The 15,379-nt window shown below is 43.9% G+C and overlaps 1 protein-coding gene across 6 annotated transcripts; it reads left to right on the forward strand.

Annotated features, from left to right (window-relative positions):
• The first annotated feature begins 1,640 nt into the window (after positions 1–1,640).
• C9H19orf12 (chromosome 9 C19orf12 homolog) lies at positions 1,641–14,024 on the forward strand. Of its 6 annotated transcripts, none has more exons than XM_090063077.1 (4): positions 1,641–1,742; positions 3,625–3,696; positions 9,526–9,701; positions 12,591–14,024. In XM_090063077.1, exons 3-4 carry the CDS (start codon positions 9,542–9,544, stop codon positions 12,854–12,856), a joined length of 426 nt encoding a protein of 141 aa, XP_089919203.1. In that variant the 5' UTR covers positions 1,641–1,742; positions 3,625–3,696; positions 9,526–9,541; the 3' UTR covers positions 12,857–14,024. The 6 variants fall into 6 exon arrangements, with proteins under 6 accessions (XP_089919203.1, XP_089919206.1, XP_089919204.1 ...); XM_090063078.1 differs by lacking the exon at positions 1,641–1,742 and adding an exon at positions 1,749–2,099; XM_090063079.1 differs by lacking the exon at positions 1,641–1,742 and adding an exon at positions 1,749–2,056.
• The last annotated feature ends 1,355 nt before the right edge of the window (positions 14,025–15,379 follow it).

Raw genomic sequence — 15,379 nt, forward strand, 5'->3', positions numbered from 1 at the left:
TGCTGCAGCCGCCTGGAGCCTGTGACTGGGTTGCCCTGTGGCTTCTCTACACCACGGTCAGCAGCGCCACCTCCGGGCTGCCCACCAGGGCAGCAGTGGCAGTGGAGAGGAACTGCAGGGCAGCCTGGGCATGGGATATGGGCGGCCACAGCAAAAAGGCCCTGGCAGCAGCAAGGGGGAGGCAGCTGCTTTGCCCCCGCTCCCAGCAGCAGCTTCTGCTTGGCAACCACTGCTCGTCTTGGGAGAGCTGGTCCAGAACAGGCACGGGGCAGGCCAGGGCTGTGTGCGTGTGTCACAGGCTGGTCCCGAGCTGGCTTGCTCCAGCCAGGGCAGGTCCAGAGTGGGCGTGGGGTGGGCCAGGAATGGGGCTGTGCGTGTGGGTCCTGGCTGGTCCAGAGCTGGTCCGCTCTAGCTGGAGTGAGTCCAGAGTGGGCATGAGGTGGGCCAGGGCTGGCACTGGTGGTGGTGGCAGTGTCATAGAGGAGCTGCAGAGCCTGTGGGCTCTGGGCTTGGTGAGCTGTTGCAGGGGACAGGGTGCTGATCAGGCTGCAGCAGCTCCCCAAAACTGCCTAGGTGGCCTGCAGCCCCAAATAATTGCCTGCCCCTGGTCTGGCTCCATCCTGGTAGATGAAGGTAGTTCAAGGTTGAAGGTTGCTATTGGGTAACCTAATAGCAGAGTAGTTGAAGGTTGCTATTAAATCCCACCCCCGCTCCCCCACCTTCTCTTCTCCAAACTAAATAAACCCAGTTCCCTCAGCCTCTGATCATAAATCATGTCCCCCAGGCTCCAAACTATTTTTATTGTCCTTCACTGGACTCTCTCCAGTGTGTCCACATCCTTTCTGTAGTGGAGGGCCCAGCACTGGACACAGGACTCCAGATGTGGCTTCCCCAGTGCCAAAAAGCGGGGAATAATCACTCCCCTTGACCTGCTGGCAACGCTCCTACTGATGCAGCCCAGCGTGCCCTTAGGCTTCTTGGCAACAAGGTAGTACCTGGGTGGAGGTCATGTATAGTTAACCTCCCACTTTCACTTCCAGTGAGAAGATCTTGGTTTTACGCCCACGTTATGGAAATGGGAGGCTCCTCCCTAGCTTGCTCCTGTGGTCATAGCACTGAGGGTGAGCAAATCCCAGGGGCATCCGACCCCTAAGCCTCCGGGCTTGGGCCTGCACGTAGGATGCCCACCAAATGATCTGGAAACATCTGAAGCCCCAGGCAGGGGTGGAGGCTGTTTGCTGGGAGCAGGGCCACACATGCTTCTTGAACGACTCACGCACTTGGAATTGATTCGGCTTAAAACGTGATAAATATTTCTTTAAAAAAAACCAAACAACCAACCCCCCCAAACAAGGGCCCACTGCTGGCTCCTGTTCAGCGCCTCACACGCCGTAACCCCGCTCGGCAGAGCGGCCGCCCAGGAGGGGCTGAATTAGGGGCTGAGCCCCCGTAAGAGCCGAGAGCCCCCTGCAAGATTTGACATTCATAACGCGGGGAGGGGGCGCCGGTGGCATCTGATGGGCAGCCCAATTTTGTTACAGACCCCCCCCCCCCAATAAAAAAACCAAGCCGAGTGCACTCGGACTTTGCACTGGTCCGGAGCGAGGTGGCGGGGGCCGCATCCTGCCGTCCCGGGGCGGGGGCGGGGGCGCAGCGCAGCAGCTGGAGCCGCCTCCCCGGGCGGGGCCTGTGCTTGTGCCGGCTCCGCTCCTCCACCCGCGCTCCCAGCGCCGCCATCCCAGGTAGGAGGCCTGCCCGGGGTCCCCGCGCACGGGGAGCAGCCCCGGGGCCCGCTGCCGGCCCCGCGCCAGGCTGAAGCGGCTGCCGGAGCAGCCTGGCGGGCCCCTCCCCCCCGAGCCGGGCCCGGCCGCCTGCCTCGCCCGGGGATGCGTCCCTTGGCCACCGCACCGCCGGGTTTGTGGGCAGGCCGCCACCCTTCCCATTATGCCTAGGGCATGGAAGCCACCACAAAACCCTTTTCCCTACTGGAAATAACTCTCAGCCCTTATCTTGGGGGAAAGACGGCAAAGAAGGAGATACCAGTGCGGTCAGTCAGGTTTGTGGTTGGTCTAAGGACATCCTCAGGCAAGGCTGGTTGGGTAGGTGATGTCTTTTATTAGCCCACCTGAGCAGCTGGGGGGGAGCTCTGGCTCCGCGTTAGCGCTTCAGGCACGGGGGTCTCTGCTGGTCTGAGACTCGAAGGCATGAGAGAGGCTGAAAGCATGGCAGGGTGCCGCGGGAACGGGTAGGGGCTGGCAAGACAAAAGGTGAAGCCGCAAAGAGGCGGGCAGGAGCAGGGGAAAGAGAGGCCAAGGGTGAGCAGGGGAGACGGTACAGAGTAGTGATTCAAGGTAGAAAAAGGCTGTCTGAGCAAAAACTAATAGCTGGAAATTAGGAACGCAAAGGGCAGAAAAGGAGGGGAGGGGTAGACAAAAGAAAAACGTAAGAGGTCAGGTCTGGCAGATGTCGGATGGTGAATCAGATGCCAGGCAGGTTGTAATGTGTCATAAATCCAGTGTCTGTATTGAGGACATGATTTGCCAGTCAGGTTTGTAATTGAAGTGAAATGGCACCATTGACTGGATGGTTGTGGGCCCTGTGAAAGCTGCAAGTCTTCGGGGGGGGGGGTTTCAAGGAAGAGAGGAACACGTAGGCCAGACTGTGCTTTGGAAGGGAGACTGCAACAAGGACAGGGGGACATCTAGGAGAAATAAAGGAAGGGAGCATTGAAACTGGTAATCCAGTTGCATGGAGCTGTGAAACAGAGGCGAGTTGTCTTAAATTTGATATAGGTAGGAGGAGTGGTGGGAGTGACTGGGTGTGGGAATGAGGTGGTCACATTGCTGGGTTACTGACAGTGCCCTGTCCACCTAAAAAGAAGCAGCCATTTTCAGTTTCAGTTTGTCAAATGGGTGAAATGGTGTAACCAAGGTCAGGTGGCCAAACTGAAAGCAGAACTAAAAGTCGTGGCATCCGACCTCCTGGCTTGATGCTAGCCTTGGCAAGGAGATGAAGATATCTGGCCTCGCGGGCTTCATGGCGGTGGAGCCAGGAGCAGTGTATCCGTTCTGTAGAACTGTAGGCAGGTGACTGGCACCAGCCTTTCAGCGGTACAGCAATCTGGCCTCCTAAGTAGGATGGGGGAAAGTCAATTGTTTTGTAAAATACAATTCATGTGTTTCATAGTTTCAATGTAGTTTTATTTTAAAAATCAACTATGAAATGGACAAACCAACGCTCAGTCCTCAGTTTACAATTCTCTTGAAATCACATAAATAAATGAGCATAGCATCAATAAGGTCTTCTCAGATGTTAATGAGCTAAAGTCTACTCATAATCTCTTTCATGATACTGAGAATCAAAAGAAAAAAAACTTTACTTTTTGAGGTCAGTGGAAATCTTGTAAAAATCACAATATTATGCACTGTATTTAAGTATTTGCCTTTTTCCTCCAGTTTGTACAATACAGCAAGTGCTAGTATTAGCATGTATTCAAATGCCTGTGGTTTTCTCTTTCCGCCAAACAGAAAAGCTGTTGTCTTAATTTCTTTTAGTTTCAGTTCAGGTGCAGTGCTGCAAACAGTGTTTCTCTTTCTTTTTTTCTTTTGGACTCACTCATTCAAGATTTGAGGAACTGATTGGGAGATGAAAAAGTAGAGAAGCTTCTAACTTCTGAATAAAAAGCTGGTGGAAAAGGTAAGCTATATTAACTCTAAACACCTGAAGTGTGCTGTGGTGTGCCTGGCTTCTTGTAAAAAGAGATCTTGCATTTGAAAGCTTGTCTAATTTCATCCTGACTACACAGTTGCTCCCGTAAAAGATGTCCTTGCCTCTCACAAATACCTAAAGGACATGTGTCAAAATTTCAAAAGTATTTAGGCACTTCAGGGTGCAGGTAAGTACAATTTTCAGGTGTGAAATTTGTAACTAGTTCTCAATTATTTCAGTTCTATTTGGGTTTTTTTTTTTTATGGGAGCTAGATGCTTTGGAAAATCCCAGTCCATATCTTAAGGCATCTAAATATCTTTGAAATCTACCCAGCTGTTACTAGAAGCAATCCAAGCTGACTAATGTTACTGTTTCTTTTGTTTAACAAATCAGTTAGATTTAGATGCAAAACATGCTTTGATAAACTTAAGTAAATGTATTGGATGCTTTTTATTAGCAGTGGTATAGGTTGTAGCCACGTTGGTCTAATGACTTAGGCGGACAAGGTTCTTTGGGTAAATCTGAAATCTTTTATTAGACCAACCTAGATATTTGGAAAAAAATCTTCTTTGCAAGCTTTCAGCAGTGCCTTTTCGCTAACAAAAAACAGTGTTGCAAGGCTATTTTTTGCTACTTTTATTAAATTCCAATAATTCCACAGCTTGACACATTTGAGCAAAGAAATTATAGAAAACAAGCACTATTATACTGAAAGATAGTGCGTGATATAAAATGTAAAAATCAAGGGTCTGAGTAAATATATGTTGAGCTACAAAATTGTTTAAAGCTATATACTAAGGTGTAAATAGGTACTATAAATTTTCCTGGTTTCAAAAAGTACTGTATCCAATTTAATATAAGAGATATTTAGTTTCAAATTATCACATTTTAATGGTTATGCCAACCAGTAATGAACTTCTGTTTATGGCAATAAAACGTACAAATTCAAAATGAGATTAAAATTAATTGTGAATAAGGTTTCCTGATGCAAATGATTAAATCAATAAACCTTGCTCACAAATAAAATGTCTACATGAAGGGGTGAAAGTGAGACTTTCAAAGGTGCAGATGAAACAATTTCCATCAAACTAACAGAGCGCAGGTAAGGGCTTCTTAGGGGGCTCCTTTGTGTAGGTAAGCATGTTATTTAAAGATGACGTTTTTTTCCAGAAATTCGTCAACAGCAAGTCCCTGCCACAATTTATGATTTAGCTAACAGAGATGACATCCGGATACAGGCAAGAGGCTATAAGCTGAACTGTTTCTTTTACCATGCATTTCTTATCTGCATAAAGATTCAAGACTGAGGAATGAGGACCCTATTTCCACTTTAAATCCATAAGATTGCCAGAGGATTTCTAATTTTTGCTGTGTAATCTCAGCCTGAGAATTAGGGATATGATCTGGATTAGAGCCTGGGTACCTGCTGAGTGCAATGCCTGCTTTCTCCCCATAGGCAGACTTCAGCTGAACCTCAAGACATACTGGCTGCTTGCAGATGTTAAAAAAAACAAAAAAGCCGTGCTTTACTTGAAACTCGGCATGTTTCTGCACTGAGCCTAGCATGTGCCCAGAAAAGGCAGTGCCTTAGTTGTACCCTGATGTCTGTATAGATCAGGCACTTTAGTGGAGCTTCTTTGGTGCTTTTATCTAATAGTTGATCACCTCAGCTTCAGCTAAAAGCACCAAAAAGCCTCACTGAAGCACCCAATCTATTCACTGAAACACCCAATCTATACAGACACTGCAGAGCTGGGTTGAAGTAATGCGCTGCTTCTTCTGGTAAAGTGCAGGATACACAACTGCCGGGTTAGGAGGCAATCTGCTCTGTGCAGTGCAGCATGCTCGAGGACACTGCTTTTGAGCAGAACAGATGCATACGGCCTCCAGATTTGAGCAACTCATATTAAAGAGTCATAGAGATGGACATCTCCAACTGATTATTAAACACAGCGGTTCTTGTACCTCCCAGCAGAGGCTGCCTGAACATCAGATCAGAGCATCATTCTGTGCTGACTCCCTACCAAACAGTGAGTCTACGTCAAAGATTCTCTTCCGCTTTGCCCTACGTAGCTGAAAAACACTAACCCTGATTTCTCAACAGCTACATTCAGCTGGGAGAAAATAGATCTGCTGACTAAGAAGACAGACCTTTTTCAGCAGCAGAAGCTGAGATTCCTCTCACAAGAGACAAAAACAACCCTGCTTCTACAGCTAATGCAAGACCAGTTTTCAAAAAATGCCCTTCAGGTTCCTATCACAGGCCAACAGCATGCAGTAAACATGGTGACAATACTCAAATTCAGAGAGCATACAGTATTCGGGGCTGTTACAGGGAACTCTAAATTTCAGACTAAATATCCCAGCAATAAAACAGTCTACTCAACTACTCAACCAGTAGCCAGCTTTACTATGGTGGCCATTGAAGTGATGGACACGGACATCTGGATAGACTCTCCAGACAAGTGACAGCAGCTTTCTATGAAGTCATTACGTATATATATTAGAATAACAAGAGGGAATCTTTCCATTAAAATCTGATTGTAAAAAGAATAGAAAAACAGGACTCCAAGAGATTCCCAGCTCTGGTTTTATTATGTCTGTATGACCCTGCCTTCGGCAACATACTTATATATTTTAAAATCATGACCCTGATATAAATGGCTGTTACTGTCATATAGTCATCCTCTGTGACCACCAAATTATCAGTAAACAATTAACGAATGGAACAATGAACAATCATTAGACCACAAGGAAGAGCCTAGATTTAGCAATCTGCATAATCACTTGCCCTGATCGATAAAGTCCCAACAGTGGTTGGGAGAATCTTCCATTTTGATGCAAAAAAAGCTTTCACTTCCAAATTCTGAAGTGTCAGCTGAGAGATTCTCTCCAGCAGTGGTTACTTCTACTGCTGCACCCAAACAGCTTTTCCATACAGGAAAGTTGCAGCAAGGAATTAACCAAGTGCACATTCATTTAACTTAAGTCATGAATGAATTGACATGCTCTGTTAACAGAACACTTTAAAGGTTTCAATGTGAAACACTAAGTTAAGAAATGCCAACATTAATGTGCAGCTTTAGTTCAGGCTTGGTGCATGTGAACATGCCTACATATTATTTTTCTGCAAGACCCCCATCCTCATTTAGTACACAAAATGGATGGTTCTTGCTTAATGAGCTGCAACTCAGTACTTTTTCTCCTGCTTGCTCCGTGTGCAACCCTAGGCCTTACTGGCACTGGATTTACAACCCAGTTCTGATACCTTGTTCCAGGGAGACCCAACCTTTAGACCGACCATGGCACCTTCATTTGATAATAGGGGAATTTTACTGATACACTGTGATAGCAGATAAGAGTAATGCAGGCAAAGCAAACAAAATAACACCTGCCCTCCCCCTCCATCCTACTTGTCTACCAGTCCCCAGGATTTAGAAGGACACTGGTGCACCTGGCCAGTATGCAAGGACTACCTGGCGAACGGTTCTTTGCATGAATGTCAGCTGTCTTGGAGGTCAAGGATCGATGTCTACCCTGCCCTCCCCACCCCACCAAAGGGTGGGTGAGACAGATCGGTGGTGCACCCTCTGCCCATGGTGGCTTCAGGATCCCCCCGCTGCTCTGAAAATCCCTCCTTTTGTATTATTTTTCTCCTGACAATTCTTCATTTCCAGGTATCATTGATTGGTTTCCCCGTGGTCATCATACTGTCCACATTCTGTGTTGCCAGCCTCCACAAAGGCATCATGCATTTGTATCTTAATTCAGTCATTTGCCAGTGTCTTACTTTGGGCATCCCCCCAAAAAATTGGAAAGCTGAAGGGCTTTGCAGCTGGTCCCTGTGATCTGATGTCAATTCTTCAGGTTCCTTATCTTGGTCTGGAACACTGTCTCATGTTTTCAATTTCCCCAGATGTATGCACCTGCTTGTGTGCTAGGTTCAAACAGTGTCTGCCTCAAAGGCTGTAAGCATGAAACTTTGCCACAAACTGACTTTTAGAAACTAGTTAACCCTTGCCATTCCCCTGGACCATTGCAGTACTACCAATGCAGTATTTACCTACAAGCCAGTTCCTAATACCAAATCTTTAAATATCATTTTCTAGCCATCAAGCCATACTTAGAGTTATAATACACACACACTGGGGAACCAAATGAAGCTGTTCTCTGAAATCTTAATTTTGGTATTTTGTAATTTTGAGCATGTGGCTTTACCACTCAAGGGTACATCTGCCCTGCTGCTCTTCAGATCTGTCTCCAGCATGCTTGTGAGTGTTAGCAGGAGTAACCTCTTGAATGCTGGAAATGTGCAGAGCAGGTGGAACACATTGTGGAAGGCACCCTTGGGGGTGTCTTCAAAGTGGTGTAGACATGCCCTTCTGTCCTCTGTAACACGGGGAAGGGGTGGTGGTTCTTTGTAAAATTATAGCTTTTCAAAAAAGCAGAAGTTTCACCTTCTGACACCAGATCCTTTGGGGTTTTATATATAAGGTTAAACAAAGGACAAGACGTGAAGGACAAGAATCATCTTTATTTTGTGCCTTTTGAATTGACTCTGTCTTGAATGTTGTCTACCACAAGTTCAAATGTTTGCCCTCCTGTTCTGGGGTAATATGTTTTATAACTTCAGAGTTTAGCTGATTCTCTGCTGAAGATGTGCAGATCAGGATATTTGAAGGCTTGTAAGCCAACCAAATATGAATTGCAAAAAACGTATTCCTGACGGCATAGTGACCCATTAGCAGGTTTTGGGAGATTTTTTTTTTGGTTTACAGTGATGTTGCAGCATCTTGGTGAAAAGGCTGTAAAAATTTGATAGGCCGAATATTCATCTATAATTTCAATTTTAGAAATTACTTAACTGTTTGCTAAAATTTTTCATCAGTCCCAGCACGAGGCACCCTCAGAACAGAATGATTTGGCATAAATCATCATAACTGCCAATCTCAAAACAAATGAAAATGTGCCGTACTGTAATGGAAGTATAGCTACACCTATATTCAAAGTTGCCTTACTGGTTCCACCTAATGTGGAAGGGGCACACAATGAGCCTGATCCATCAGCTTTGCTGTAGCTTTCCTTTGGGAAAAGGTGCAGTGCAGATGCAATCCATTTGCTTCCACAATGTGTCATGGTACCGTCACATCAGGGGCTGGTGTTACATCAGTGCAAAGTACACCCAGCTCCTACTGAGGTTAGCAAGAGCTGCCGGCTGACAGTACCTTTCACGATTGGGCATCAAGGAACTTAAGCATATGAAAAAATAAGAGAAAGCTAGGTTTAAACATTTGAGTTAGTGAAAATGTTCACAATACAAGAGAGGAGAAGGAGGAAATACTAGGGAGGACTTGTCAGATACAATCTTATAGTTGTGTAAGAATAGGCACTACTTGTTTCTTCTTGGCCCTGTAGCCATGTACAGCACTGACACAATATGGCAACTGCTTAAGGTAAAAGGCAACAGACCATGAAATAGAGGGATCACTTTAAAAATCTTTCCTTGCTGTGATTATTTGTCCTCAGGTTTTTTCTTTAAATTTGGACATACATAGTTTTGTAAACACACCAAACCTCTGATTGGGGTTTCACTTGCTGCTTGGTTAAACGGCTAGTTGCCTGTCAAACTGTTATCTTGCCTTCTGAAAGAAGAAATGCTGCTCTGATTTCCAAATCTTTCTTGTTCTGAGTGAGTGGCTAAACACTGTTTTCTGCCCTCCCCCAATTAGGTACCTGAACAGTGGAAGCATTTGGTGTCAGAGGTCTGATACCTATTTACTGTCTTCCAGACTTGACTTATGAACTTATGTTTCCAGGATCCTACTAGCCAAGATGCCAGTCAGCATTAAAGATATGATGCAACTCTTGTGCCATGTCTCTGAGGAGAAGAAAATGAAGGCTGCAATCAAGCAATCTGGGCGAGGAGCGCTGCTAGCGGGTGCAACAGCTTTTTTGGGGGGCTTGGTAGGCGGTCCACCTGGAATAGCTGTAGGTAAATGTAGTTTGCTGTGGCTTCGTTGAACTGAGTGCTGGAATGACAAGACCTGGAGATGATGGAATTATCAAATCAGTGTATGATGTGATTGGAAAGGAAGGTGAAGCAGGGTTTCATAATGGAAAACTTGCCAATTTCATTTTCAATTTGAAAAATACAATTGCATGTACTACTGTTGCCTTCTTGAAAGGAATGGTTTTGACGGTTCCTAATTAACCAGGTACTCTGTTTAAAATGAGTAAACCTAGATCCGTGGTGTGACCCTATGTGCCAGCACAAACCTGCACGCAGGGCTGTGTCATCCAACCCGTAGAGCTATGTAATCCAGCCCACGGGGCTGGAAATTTTGTGGTGAGGTGTGGTGGCAACACTGTTTGCTCTGATTCTGGGACTATTTTGCAGAAGTTAAGGCTGCCACTGCTACCCTACTGCCAAATTTCTGGACCTCTGGGAAGTCCCATAAACTGGATGACACAGCTCCGTAGGTTAGATTAATCCTACAGGCTATAGGTTGAGCACAACTGTCCTAGGTTATTGACCCATTTGGAGCAAGCATTTTATAACTTCAGAGCACAGAGAACAGGGGGTTGGAAATTCCATTTTATTCCTTGTGGGAACTCTATTTTGCTTGGGTATGAAGTGATGCTGAAGAAATAGCTCCAGTTTAACCTTAACCAGAGGAGTGGAGATTCTTCCTAAACAATCAATTCCTTCTGTCCCCTGAAGGATAATTTGTTGTATTTAAAAATGCACTGTGCCTGTTGTCACAGTTGGGTGTGTATCTGTATTCTGTCAAGTATCTTTTGTCTGCATAATGAAAATGAAATGAAAGCTCTGAGCTTAGTAGCAGAGAGAGATACTGATAGGAGAGAACTCAACTAAATGCCTTTATTTTATGGACCTCTGCCATTGTAAAGCTGGCTTACTCAAGTCCTGATGGCCTCAGACCTTTGAACATTTGGGCCAGGAGTGTTAAAGCCCTTCCCTAGAGTTCAGTAGGAATGCTTGTTATGGAGAAAGATAGTGTACATGCTTAAGTGCTTAGCAGGATTGGGGAAATGTGGTATTGCAAAATAAGCATCCAACAAGCAAAACAGCAGGAAATTCAAAATGACACTGCATTGGATTACTGGCAGGGGAGATTTGTCTTTGTATTTTTTTTAATGCTAGCCACCATGAGAAATTAGGTGAATCTGGGCACGTGTAAATCACTTATAACATTAAGTCTGGCAAGGAAGAACAAGAGAAAATGGCGTAACTTGCCATCTGCTTCCATAAAATGGCTGAGAATAGTTTTAGGCAATTAAACAGTTGGAGTGATAAATAAAAAGGTATATTGTCTGGTTGTCCACCAGGTAATGGAACAAGAGCAGCATATAAAACGGAGACTAAGTCCCTGTCTAATGTGCAGCTATGACTGAGTTAAAATCTGACGCAAAGCAAAGGCAGAAATAAGTGACCCTCTGACTGCATTAAAGCCTGCCTTAGGTGTTTTAAGTGTTCAGTTTGGGTACAGGAATGTGTTTTAATTGTGCTTTACCTGTAGAAGTTTTGCTGTACATGGATTAAGCTGGTGCTACAGATTGGTTAGCAGGAGTTACAGATATTTCTCACGATGAGCTATACAAAAAGGAAACTCATCCTTCATTATGTCCCTGAGAAACTGCAGCATATTATGCTTTCCAGGGCTTGGAACACTTGCCTGAGTCCCTCTGAATTGGTAGGTTTGTTGCTGGGGAAAAGAAATGGTCATGTAAAAGATCTTCCTTTCTCAAACTGCTGGAAACTTGCATGTCAATATTTCTAGTGACTTTGGCATCAAGTGTCCCTAAATCAGATATTGATGTTCTCCTAAAGGTTTCATGCAGATGAATGCAACCATCTTTGGCTTTCAGATGTTTCACTGATATCACGGGTAGAATTGGTAGCTCTGTGAACTTGTTTGTCTTTTGAAATATGCTTTCCAGAGGTGTGTAAATTATAGTTTAGGAATAGTCCCTGGGTGCAAGCATTCTGGAAGCCAAGGAACTGGGTTCTGGGCCTGTGCTGTATGTGTGTAGATGTTCCTGATTTTTCTGTGTGGGAAAGCAGTTCATTCAGGACCATCAAGCTTGGTGTTGTGCACCAAAGAGAATTACTTTGCAATTTTGGATTAGAACTTCTTTTGAAAGTGAGATCATTTTTCAAAGCAGCATTAATAACCACCTACTAGTTACCCAAGATCCTCCCAGTAATCTAAGAATGAGCCAGAACAGCTCCTTGTACAAAGTAAGAACTTGCTGGAGAATCTGTAGCTCTGCCTCCCCCTGGGGGAAGTGTTGATTTAACAGTCAATAGGCTCACGATGTCATAATCAGTACAGATTGTAATCAGTGGCTTTGTTTGACCTATTGTAAGTCTCTTTTTGCAAGGACTTTACCAAGGCTTGGAGAATACAACACCCCAAATAACAGCCGGGAAACTTGTGCCATGACAAGTGGTTCCAGTGCATAGCAGCACTTGCACCAGTGTGTCATAGTAGATAAGTACATTAACATTGATAGCCAATGTTACTGTGTGGTTTGTTTTGTACTTTCCTTTGCCAGGCTTTACTGAAAGATACAGCTCATCCTGAAAAGACAGGTACCCCCAGGGGTGACCACTTACCTCCAACTTGCAGCTCTAAGTTAGGGTTGGTGTGTTTTGAGATCTGTAGTTTGACTGGAATTGACCTTTCTAGATGCTTTCAATTGGACTTGTACACAAACATTAAAGTAAACGTGCTTATGGACACCAACCTACATTGATTGATAATTAAAATGGTAGCATCATTGAAACCGAATGAGTAGAATTTGGAGATGGCCACTTCAGATTTGGGGCTCTAAATCATCTTTACTTGTTTTCTAGGGGGTGCGGTTGGTGGCTTGCTTGGAGCATGGATGACAAGTGGACAGTTCAAGCCAATCCCGCAGATTTTACTGGAACTGCCTCCTGCTGAACAGCAAAAGCTCTATGAGGAAGCCTTTGCAATAGTCAGGAATTTAGATTGGACTGATGTTGTTGAATTGACTGTACTGGTAATGGCAAACGGTGCCCTCCAACAGAAGTTGGCAGGAGTGCTAATAAATTTTCTCACAAAAGAGCTAAATGCAGAAATACAATATGGAGAATAAACCTTTCTGGAGAGTTTTTTTTTTCTTCCCTTTATAAAGAATTTTATTCAGACAACTGTGATCCTTTAACCTAGCAATTGCTAATTATTGCTGGTAACTGTAAAGTCTAGAAAGTGTAGTAGACAGGTTTAAGTATTATTTTGGTTTATATAAAGATTAGACTCGATTATTGCATTATCCTAAAACTGACTTACTGTGTAATTGACCATGGGTAAAATTTTCAAAAGCATTTTAGCAGTACAGGGGCTTAACTCCCATTTTTTGAAAAAATGGGACTTGGGTCCTAAAGCTATTTGGATGCTTTTTGAAAAGTCTTGCCTACTGTCTGCACTTATACTGTGAAGGTTGTTTGGAAGAATGAAGAGATTTTCTGGTGATGTTCCTGAGCCTTTGTTTGGTCCCCATCATAACTTTATCATACTTCTTGAATCTTCTGTTTCCCTATAGCTGTATTAGAAATCTGGCAAATGCCAGGTTGGATTTTATTGGAGGGAGTAGATAAATTGTGCCCAGCAAGATTCACCATCTCCTATTTCATCTTAGAATTGGGGTTGGCACCTCAACCTTGCCTTGTAGGGTAAAAATAACTTTCTCTGACTGGAAACTTGTTAAATCTGAACTGTAGGTGTTAATTGTTTCTCTCTCTTTCATTAAAATATTCTTAAGATGTAGAAGTACAATCAACAAGTTTGAAAAGAACTCTTTAACGGAGCTGACCTGTCTTGATGCTCCAGCAGTAATGTATGGATTTCTTGTAGAAAATAATGTTCCCCTGCACTCCTATAAAGTCTCCTGTTTGTGTGTGTGTGTGTGCTTCTTTTAAAACAAATAAGTGGAAACTGGAAACTGAAATCTGAGCAAGAAGGTAGATTTTTACCACATCAACCACTACCTCCTGAATAATGGTGGTGTGGGATGTCTTCCCATCCAGCCTGAAGTTGCAGACTCCAGATGAAATCATGTTTGTTGTCTTCTCTTCACTATGAACAATGAAACAGCTGTAGGATTATACAAAGCTGTATAAAGGTGCCTTTTTTATGTCTGAAAATCCTACAAGACAAGTGAAACTGTGTTTATATCCTGTTCTTTTTCTAGTAGTAGAATACGAATAAAGACTTTTTGTCAGGTTTCTGGGGAATAGATTTTAATTAAAGTTTGCTGACTACCACTTTGTGCTTTGGATTTATTTGTACAAATGCAGCATGCTCTTAGCAGGCCCTTGTTCACGTCCTGTCCTGCCAGAGTGAGAGAGCTTGGCTGAGTGTTGTATTCCTCCCTCAAAAGTAATACAGCCCAATAAATTGGCAAGCAGAACTGAATTGAGTCAGAACTGGATCAGTCCCAGTGCATTACACCGAAGCAGGAGTCTACATATATGCAGTTTAGTTGACAATAGATGCAATACAGTTAGTATCTTAAAGGATTTTTTTCAGGTAAGCACAATTACCTGTGCACATTCATGCATGCTTTTGTGTCTTAGAAACAGCATAGCATCCAACATGTGCAAGATCTAGAACAATATAACTTAAATTGCCTTCATAATTACAACGCTTAAATGAGATGTCACCAGAGATGACTGGGTAGTTTATAGCAGGGAGAAAGCCTGCCACCTCAGGATCATGTATTCAAATGAGGCCAAAATCAGCACCAGCTTAAAGATAGCTGACATCTGGTTGTAACATGGCCCACATGAGAAAAGTTGATGACTTAGTCCATTTGCAATTATACTTTGTTCTTACATAGTCCTGTTCATCTGTAGACCTCAAAGCACTTTGCAAAGAGGTCACTCTCATTACCTCCATCCGTAAGACACAGCATGGTGTCACTCAGGGTGGAGAAAATAGGGCCCTAATCAGAAGTTTAATTTGGCCTACAAAGCACTTGTTAATGAAGCATAGAATTGGAGATGGGCAAATAAATCCTCATGGATCATCTTGTCCTGTATTTTGTACAAATCCAGGAGGTGCTACCTCTACCCAAGCCCAGAAAACTGCCTATCCAGCCTGGGCATGAAAAACTCTAGTGAAGGAGATTAACACAGTTTCCCTGGGCAGCTGGTTGTATTTCCTTCTGTCCTGATGGTTAAGATGCCTTTTCCTCAGATTTGTTCAAAGTTTGCTTTGCTACAGAGTAAACTTACTAATGGCTAATGACGCACAAGAAAAGCGGTTTGCCCAAACTGAGTTTACAAGGTTGGTAGTTAGGAAAAAAAATCCTTCTCCTTGTGAACTAGGAACACTGGGTATTAAATCATTGAGAAAGAAAATAAGGCTGGTGCCTCACATAGCTGTTTATCTAGCCACTTGTCAAAGTAGCTGCATTTTAATGTCTATATCCCGATTCCTGCTAGCCAAACCTCACTGCATGATACAGAAAGAGCATATTTCTTTCCTTTGTTCTTCTACCTACAAGCTGCGGCCTTGAGCTCACAACTATGTTTGTTACTTGGTCTTGTCCGGGGGCTTGGGGGGTTTCAGAAGAACTCTTCAGTAAATGTGATCATCTGACCAAAAAGGGCAGTTG

This window comes from Crocodylus siamensis, chromosome 9, assembly GCF_052110815.1.
Source record: "Crocodylus siamensis isolate JL-2025a chromosome 9, ASM5211081v1, whole genome shotgun sequence".
Classification (NCBI taxonomy): Eukaryota; Metazoa; Chordata; order Crocodylia; family Crocodylidae; genus Crocodylus; species Crocodylus siamensis.